Here is a 9531-nt window from a genome sequence, read left to right on the forward strand (position 1 = left end):
TCACTATAAACATGGCTCTTCTTTCGTCAAACACATTTACAAGTCCACCGAACTCCTTGCACACTATTAAAACTCACTGTCTTGGCAATGTCTCCTCTAACACAATCACACAAATTCCTGTATCTATAATATGATTTTGTCATGTAAATGTAATGTGTTAATGTAAAATAAATGTTTAAAAAAAAATCCTGTATCTATTACTATTCAAACTCACTGTCTTGGCAATGGTTCTTCTAACACAATCACATATCTCCACTGAATCTTCTACACATTATGAAGCACACTGTCTTGGCAAGGCTCTTCTAGCACAAATCACAAAAATCCACGGAATCTACTATTAAAACTCACTGTCTGGCAATCACACTTCGACTAACACAAACCTCCAAACTAAAATGTACTCAAATCTCTTACACACTAGTGAGACACACTGTCTAGCAAATGGCTCTCTACTCTTAAACAAGTGTCCACCTCTCTCTGAATCCTTTTCTCTTCTCCCTATTAAAACACACTGTTCCGGCAGTGGCTTCTCCCTTCAATAAGAAACACAATCCTCCTTCCCTTCATTAAGTGTCCAGTTTCACCTCCTCTCACTCATTGCTTGCTACCCTAATCTCTCCCTCTCCAGTCACACCTTTTCTTTCTTTCTTCTTTAACATCAAACAAGAACTTTTGCACATTCAAATGCATATTTATTAATTCTTTTCAGAAAATTTTTGTGTCTGCTGACAGAACATAACATAAAAAAAGCATTACAGGGTAAGAAGGAACATATCAAAATCCCAATCTAAATAACATCAATGATATGGATTACTAAGAAGAACTATTGGTTAGGTAATCTAAAATCCACAAAGAAGCTCTGGCATCAATATTGCTCTGAATTAGCTTTTGAGGAAGCAAACGGCATTTGCATTCAAATGACAATAATATTTGATTCAATTATACATGTTTGAGTAGCCTGTTAATAAGCAAAAAATATTAACAATATTCTGTCAACAGCAAATATTTTGATCAACATCAAAGCATGACATCTCCAGCAAAGAACAAATTCTATATTGTTCACAGTTTCACATCAATTTACCAAGTAACTTATCTGATCAGTTGGATATCGTCATGCTATTATAAATAAAGTGCGAAAGAAAAAGAACTACAGTAAGGTAATTGTGCATTTTATATCTGAGAATAACTTCTCTGGTAATGTAAACATATACAGATAGCAAGCATGCATTCTGAAAATAAATGCTGATTTCAAACTAAAAAATTGCACTATAGCTACTCAATATGCACTATGGATTTATGTAAATTTACAATGCAGCAACAAAGCCGAACTATTTTGTCTATGACTGGATTATCATCACCAGGCTTTGTTGCCATCAGGTCAATAGGCACTTTAGACTGCAAAATTCCAAACTTTCTGCGAACAAAGCCTATAACTCTCTCAACATGAATTCGTACAGAGGCTATTTTTCTCGAATTTTCAACTTGTAGTGGGTGAAGTTGCTTTTTCCCATGGGTAAAATCTGGAATTATTAATTTAGCTTGATAAAAAAGAACTTCATCTTCAATGTTGAAACCTCTGTCGGCCATAATTATATCTCCTGGTAACAAGTTGGACAACAAAGAAGTATTTTCAATGATGTGTCTGAAGCCCTGCCACCAAATGCATCTGAAATGTAGCTGATTGAACCTTGTGGCGTGATCCCAATCAGATATTTGGCAGAATGATATTTTTTATAGTTGGAATAAACTTGGATCTGATTGGTTTGGCCCGATGGTTTCTGTGCTTCAGTTCAAAAAAGTCAACAATAACAGCAACTTTTATCTTTAAAGTTTTCTCTAAAGCACATAGGCATAGACAGTTTCAGAGCTTCTCTGAAGGCCAGTGCAACAAAAAGACAACCGTGCTACAAGTACATCAAGAGTTCTATGAAAACTCCTTTGCACAGTTGACACGGATACTTTCAGCTGATACCCTATATCCTGGAATTGGTAGTTCAGTCTGATCTTAATTAAACACAGCAAAAACTCTTGCTCTTTGGACAGTGACTGTGTTTGATTAGACATGTATGGCTCTACCGTTCTGAAAATAAGGTCCATTACTGCCAATGAAGGAAGTCCTGTGTAGAATGGAACTTTAGCTTCATCTTCAACATACACCTGTCTTTCATAAATAGAACAATGTTGTCTGTTTTTAACTGAATCAAGAAGTCTGGTCTCAGAGTCCTGCATGATAGCATCTATATTTAGTCCAGTCAAATCTGTTTGAGTGTTCTGATCATTTGAACATGAATCTTCTATGCCACCATGTAAACTTTCTTTGCAAGCACTTGAGCAACCAAAATCTGTTTGAGTGTTCTTATCATTTGAACAGGAATCTTCTATGTCACCATGTAAACTTTCTTCGCAAGCACTTGAGCAACCAAAATAACTTTCACATAATTTTTCTTCCTGGCTTGTCTCACTGCTGATTGATTTTCGCTTCTTGCTTGCAGTATGTAGAGTAGGGACAGATGCATTACTTCTTTTGCGAGACACAAGCCTCAAATACCTGTTTTTTGAAGTCTCAGCTTCTGAGCAAGTACCTGATCGCTCATGTCCCAAGTGTAGAGTGGGAAGCCAGGAAGGGCTGTTCCGGAAATTCACATATGCTGGCTTTCCTAGACACAAGAATAAAACAACCCATGAATGACATCTTTGTGATATTAACTACCAAAAAATAATAATAATCAGCACTGAAACAAAATAAACCAAATACACGTCTAAAAAGAAAAATAATGGAGTAGAAATAACATTTTTTATCCTCTCTCTCTATAGCTATAGTTTATTAGTCGTGGTCATGCATAATTCAAGTCTTGTTTTGATGTTCACTCAAATCACGTGAACTGTCACCAACCTACAATGAAGAAAATATTTATCACAATGTGTACAACATGCAGAACAACGTTTAAATACTTAGCAATTTGGAAAGCGTCTGGTTTCTTACCGCCAACAAAGTGTTTCGAACAGATAACTATTTTGTTCCACTTCTCTTCTGTTGTAATATCCTCTCGGTAAAAGCAGACGACGTCGTTCTTCTGTAAGAATTCTTGTTTCGTCGCCTTGGTTCAAAATAATTTTGGGGTATCTTATGAAAAGATACATCTAGAGGAACATTTCGTTTACTGCAGGGCTTGTTTCCGCATCCTTTTATGCCGCAGACGACCATGATAACCGATCAGTTGCCAGCAAGCTTCAGTAACCACTGCTTTAAGAGGGGAAGAAAAATGGCCGCTGAAGCAGCTCGCAAAAACTGATGACGTCACGTGAAAACCACCCATTCGGAAATATCCTCAGTCGATTTTCATGCATACGGGTTGTAGATGTTGATGAGTTTAGTGCCGCGAGTAAGCCTCAGTCCCCACCCTCACCCCGGAGCAGTAAGTTGAGAGTGTTAGCAGAGAGCCGGCAATTAACCCCGGTATTAGACCTTGTTTTCTGTTCCACCACTAAATATAACCGTCTGATGAAAGGATAAGAAGTATTTTGTATTTTTCGTTTAATCTTGTTTAGGTTTAGAACAATCGTTACATAGAAGTGCTTAATTATTTCTGTTCCTTATTTAACAGAATTATTATCATTGTGCTTTTAGAGGTGGTCTCTGAACTTTGCACTTTGTATTTATATGACTATACGAGGTGTGGGATCCTTCAGAAAAAATATCCAGATCTTCTCTTTTGCCTTTGCCAATGCTTCAAAAACAAATACAACTAAAAAAATTAAAATAAGTAGTTACTTGTATCGATCTTAGAAAACAAAGAAAACAAAGCAGCTGATTATTTGAAAAATATGGTAATATAGTGAAATGTGGTTTGATATGTAACGAGAAAGTGGTTTGTCCTGCTGACTACTGTTTACTTCCGTGAATCAGCACTTAAGTGGTTAATGTGTTCTGTCCTCCATGTCGTTGCAGCCTGGCTACAAGTAACTCAGGTGTTTGAGAGTGTGGCCGTTGGCTTCTGCCTGCTGGCGGCAGCCTGTCTCGTGGTGACCAACCTGAGAAGCGAGTTAGAACTCTTCCTTCTGCTGCGCCGCCTTTCTGTCTTCCTCCTCGCGGCTTCAGGTGGGTTCCTCCGCCCCTCCCCTGAGCAGCCATCAGCATAGTTCTGAGCCTGTTCTTTTCAATTTTTAAAGATGCAATTTTAACAGCCTAGTGGTCGCTAGTAACAGCAACAATGTCAGTGATCACGATTTTAACTCTTGTTTACTTCTTCTGTCATTCAGCAACTTCTGTCTTGATCGGGATGGCTGTGTTTCTGAAGAAGTCTTCAGGTCTAGCTCGCTACCCGCTGCGCAGCACCTTTGTTGGTCGTCTGGAGTGGCCCATCGCATTCTCCATCGTGTCGGCCTGTCTGACTGTCTTCGTGGCCGTCATCATCGGCGACAAGCTTCGCCGGCAACACCAGGAGGACCTCACTGTCCGCCCAGTGCCGTAGTGGTGTCAACCTCGCATGCAACACATTCTCAAACAACGATGGGATCATTCTGCCATGGATTGTTTGTGCTTGAGCATCAACAGCCTCTTCAAGACATATGATGACTAAAAGCGTGAGCTTGGCTGCGAGCTTTTGTGCCGAAATCTCAAACTATCTTGTACAGTCAATAATGACAAGTGTCACAAATGTTGTCCGTTTATGATAGATAAGAACTCCGTCTCTGAAGTGCATTCACAGAGCTGGTGTACGAGAAGAGACTTGTGAAGTTGCCGACGATTTTGTTTTTGGTTATATTTGCTTCTAAGGAAATCAGTAATTACTCTTTACCGTCGTTCATTGCTGTATCATGTCACATATCTAATTCGTCAAAACAATAACAAATGATCATGTCATTAAGTTGTTACTGTTGTGACATTTCATGTCACTAATTCTGCCTGGATTTGGATTTGGCATGTTAATCAGACTTTAACCAGGATTCCTGCTCATAGCACCGATATAACTCCTATACTATCGACCTGCTTTGTATGTACTACCGACATATTAAGAGCGTTTAGCCGAATTAACCCCTGTAACCTGATATTAACCTGATATTAACCTGATAGTCTGTGTCGTCATCATCTTTATTTTTAACGCTGTTGCTGCTTACCTACAATTCTTCTGGGGTTTTTTTTAAGTACTGCTCTTTTCGCGTTTCGTTTCTGAATGCTTCTGTATATTTTACATCAAGTAACAAAATTCCTACAAGCCACACGAATCTGATTTTGATAGGAAATTGAATGATTTCGTGTCCAGTTTGGAGCTTTCTCCGCCTAAAGAGACTTTTCGCAGTTCTTTCCAGTTTTATCAAGTGGATTTGCACGCTCATGAGCTCATTAGTGCAAGCACTCGCGCGGGGCTCTCTCTCTCTCTCACACACACACACGTATTACACACATGCACGCACGCACAAACACACAAACAGCAGAAGATAGAGAGAGAGAGAGGTTCATGAAAAACACAAGATAGAAGAAGGGAGAAAAATGGATTGGTGAGTGAATGTACAAGAAATTGTCAGAAAATGGCGAACTTGCTTATGACCCACTACCTACTGTTTTCATTATGCTTGCAAAAGTTTTGAAATAAACATTTCATATTTTCTACCTTCAGTAACATAACCGTTTTACATTTTTCTACCTTTCTACCTATCAACGCTTGGCAATCCCTTACTTCATTTCCATCCCTACTTCATTCGACAGCAAAAGTAAAAGCTGAGGGCTGCCACGTGAGATGCTATCGGAGGCAGGAGAGGAAAAGCTGTTCTTTACGCCTCGTGGCCCGGGGGAAGGCAATTTTTAACTGTAGTCCTGTCCTCCCGATGTCAGCGCAGAAGTGAACTGACAGTAAAGAGTCGCTAAAGCTGAATTCCGAAAATGTAAAGCCCTTTCCTGTAAACAAGAAAACAAATTTAAATTCCGTTTGCGTAGCTTAAATTGAAAGTCTAAAAAAACTGGACAATATTTTAAGAATTGACAACCCTCCTCGGAATTGTGTTAACAATCGTTCACAAACGCACTTTGGGAAAAAAGAATGGCTTTCATTCACATCACCCGATAGCAAAGCCCACATAATTGCTCAAGATTCTCCTCGTTGTGGACGTGACGAAGTCTGGAAGCTTGACAGCTTTAGGAGTTAAACTCAGTTACGAACCTGCCTTTCTTAAACCTGCTTCAAGGCTCAACCACTAACACTTCTGCCCTTGCATCACGGAGACCCTGGTACAAAGTGCATCTCCTGTCCTGACCTTTTTATTAACCTTTTTATTATTATTTTCAGCTCAGAATTCGCACACAAAATCACACAGGCACACATTGCAGAGTTTGCATTCTGATGTGTGCTTCCTTCATTGCGGCTTTGTTTTTTCTTCTATTTTCATTGCTCACCCCTAACATTTCACTCCCACAAATCAAGTTATATACTACTTTCGATGAAAGTGTATAAAGTAAATTGTTCTGTTCAGCCATGTCAGTCCGTTCTTTTCTGTTTGTTCTCCTTATCTCTCTCTTATCCTCGTTTCTCTCTCGCTCTCTGTGTCAAAAGCATCATTTATTATCAAAATGAGGCTTTATTCGTAATAAATGAAATAACATTGTAAAACAGAGATAAAAACATAACTGTCATCAAAGTTAGAAAGCAATGCACACTCTTTGATGTCTGTGACATCACGGCTGTCCTTTATCTCGAGTTCTCGCGAGACTTTGTGAAAGATGAGAGAAAACCTCGCGTGTATTGTCACGTGGACACTGCACTCAGTGGTTTGTCTGAACACGTTTGTGGTCATGTCCCCTGAAGTCAAAGCAAAATTTGGATAATTGTATCAAATATTCCAGAGATGTCCTCCACAGTTATTTTTATTATTTCTCTCGCGTTTAGCGCGACAGTTTTTACTTTTGAATTTGTTATGCCGTGCTGATAAAGATTCACGCTTTTTTTGAAAGGTCAATTAAAGTTGGAAAAACTTCAGGGTGTCCTGAAAATGTATTGACAGACAAATCTGACAGATTGTTTTTCTTTCATGTGTCCCACAATTTTTCTGCTAGATTAGTTTTCGGCATTTAATTCCAATCCTAATGCCTAAAATAAATTCTACCAGAGGAAATCTACTTACTTCTACTAATGTTAATATAAATAATATAAAATTAAAAAAAATAAATAAATAAAAAATAATAATATAATGGGATTCATATAACACATAATCCTCTTTGCCGCAGTTTTTATGCGATTTTCTAAAAGACTGCAAGAACACCAAACACATAATAATATCAACCTTGTACAACAAGATTTCATATTGATTTGTAATACTGAACATATAGTTGTTATCGTGAAATTCAGTAGGCAGAACTGCAAAACTCTAGAATATCTGGAAGAAAATGTTGGCCATTAGGACCCCAAATACTTGTTTAAGAAGAGCTCGGTGGTGGGGGACCCACAGCAAGCAGGAGAATAGCGGACAAAATTGAGAAAATCCTGGGGAGCAGGAAGCAAGATGACACATTATGGACAATAGCACGTAAGAGATAATGAAGTCAACAATTTTTTTTTTTCAAAGTTTCATCGCTATCTTAATAATGATTTAGTTTATTCGATGAAAGCGGGGCCTGCTTTAGCAAAACAGCAATAATGTTGGCCCCATCTCAGCTCGTTTGGACAGTTTCGGTTAGCTTTACTTCCAAACACCATCACCTGGCTTACTTTTCTGAATCGCTTCTTCTCGAAGAACTTAATCTCCATACTACGCCTGTATAGGACTACGAAAATAGACTTTGCAGCTCTACCAGCGGCAGTTTGGGCGATACTGAGTGATGGCTGTCCTCTACTTCAGATGTTTGTTCTTAACTAAACAAGAGGCTTTTATTAACTGCCTGCAATTCAGTGTAGGCAAATTATGCCGAGGCGAATTGCGCGGCGGACCTGAAGAGCCGCCTCCTGCTGCAGGTTTTGTCCCCCTGGTTGTGCCTGCTGTTGCCGGCAGTTAATAAAACATAAATGTCACAGGTGATAACCAACACTTTCTTGTGTACGACAGGGATAGAGTGTTGATATAAGTTCGCAGAGAAATTTGCCGGCAACCAAAAATGTTTATACACAAATCTGTACCATCATCACCACTGTCGTCACTATTATCATCACTGTCATCAATATTACCTTCATCTCCTGTCGCAAGAAATGTAGAAAACCTTACCATAAGTCGAAGTGAATTTTCATTTCCAGAAAGGAATCTATGTATATATTTATCTACCCATGTTTTTTCCTCTTTTTCTCTCTGTCTCATAGAATCTGTTCTCCAGTCTTCAATCTGACCAGAGGATTATGATCAATGTAACGTAAGGAAGTTTGAAACGTTCGATAATTTACATACAGTATATTACCTCTTAACTCAGTCTTCCAGCCAATCGTGAAAGAATTTATCCTAGAGGCAGAAGCCTGATTTCTTTTTTCTTTTTAGCCCGTCCTCGTGCCTCTTACCGGCTATTCTGGGATGTCTCCAACTCACTGGGTCCCCAATCTTGACGACCGGCTTTAATGCTTGAATAAAAACTCGACAGGAAATATGCTCTTACGTGAGACTGCGACAGCAAGGTACATGCGCACTGAGTAATTATCACGATTCTCTACCCAGACTCACACCAAAAGCACGGGAACCTCCCTTCTCCACGAGAAATGACGAAACGGGAGAGAGAGGAGGGGAGAGGAATAGAGGATATAGATGAAAGAGAGGCAGACAGAAAATAGACAGACCGACAGAAAAGAGGATATAGGAACAAAGAATGGAGAGAGAAAAGAGAAAAGAGAGACAGAGAGATAGAAAGAGGGACATGGGAACACAGAACAGAGAGAGGTAGGGAGAGAGATGAGAGAAAAAGAGAGCAGAAAGACTTCTATCTGAACATACTGTCATGGTCAGGACTGAATGTATTTTCCACAAACAAACAAAACTAGAATATTATAAGGAGAGAAAGGATGAACAGCGCAAATAACACAAACAAAGACAATGAAATTTTCAAACTTTATTTTTATTGCTTTTTTGTCTTTCTTTTTATCTCCTCTTTCTTTCCCTCATACACCACTGTTAGTTGGCTCTAGTATGGTTTGTTTCATTTGGACAACCCAACGAAAAGGAGTAAGAGAGGGAAAAAGAGCAACAACAATAACAACAATTTATAGTTTGCAACTGAAACTCGTTTAATTTATTTGCACAGTTTTCAAAACCTTCCCCCTTCATCTCATGATTCACGGTAACATTACAAGAAATTCAAGTTTCTTATTTGCAGGTGAAGTACAGGTATACAAACAAAATCAGTGGCTGAAGCACTGTCATTCACATTGATATATAACAAAGTAATATCACAGTACAACATGGAAACACAAAATTTAAACACTGGCACTGGTCCTACAGTTGATATCTGAAAGCTGGGCCATAGAAACATTGGAACCCTGATCTTTCAGCAAATTACTACAATCTGAAGTGAGTGTTGTTTGCCTTTAGCTTCTTTAAGAGATGTTGGCATCTTCTGGCCATCTGTAC

At 38.8% G+C, this 9531-nt stretch overlaps 1 protein-coding gene across 2 annotated transcripts; it reads left to right on the forward strand.

The window, feature by feature from the left end:
- Positions 1-3406: 3406 nt before the first annotated feature.
- Positions 3407-5614, forward strand: LOC112559932. Of its 2 annotated transcripts, XR_003098442.1 has the most exons (3): positions 3407-3454; positions 3947-4096; positions 4258-5614. XR_003098442.1 is itself a non-coding variant. In XM_025231434.1 (2 exons), exons 1-2 carry the CDS (start codon positions 3919-3921, stop codon positions 4467-4469), a joined length of 390 nt encoding a protein of 129 aa, XP_025087219.1. In that variant the 5' UTR covers positions 3900-3918; the 3' UTR covers positions 4470-5614. The 2 variants fall into 2 exon arrangements, 1 of the variants encoding a protein (XP_025087219.1); XM_025231434.1 differs by lacking the exon at positions 3407-3454 and having other exon boundaries at positions 3900-4096.
- Positions 5615-9531: the final 3917 nt, after the last annotated feature.

This window comes from Pomacea canaliculata, linkage group LG3 (genome assembly GCF_003073045.1).
Source record: "Pomacea canaliculata isolate SZHN2017 linkage group LG3, ASM307304v1, whole genome shotgun sequence".
Taxonomy (NCBI): Eukaryota; Metazoa; Mollusca; class Gastropoda; order Architaenioglossa; family Ampullariidae; genus Pomacea; species Pomacea canaliculata.

Excerpts from the sequence above, each read along its gene's own strand:
- LOC112559932 (XM_025231434.1), top strand. The coding sequence starts at position 3,919 with ATGTGTTCTGTCCTCCATGTCGTTGCAGCCTGGCTACAAGTAACTCAG. Across the intron at positions 4,097-4,257 it reads CTTCCTCCTCGCGGCTTCAG|CAACTTCTGTCTTGATCGGG; the intron begins GTGGGTTCCTCC and ends TCTGTCATTCAG.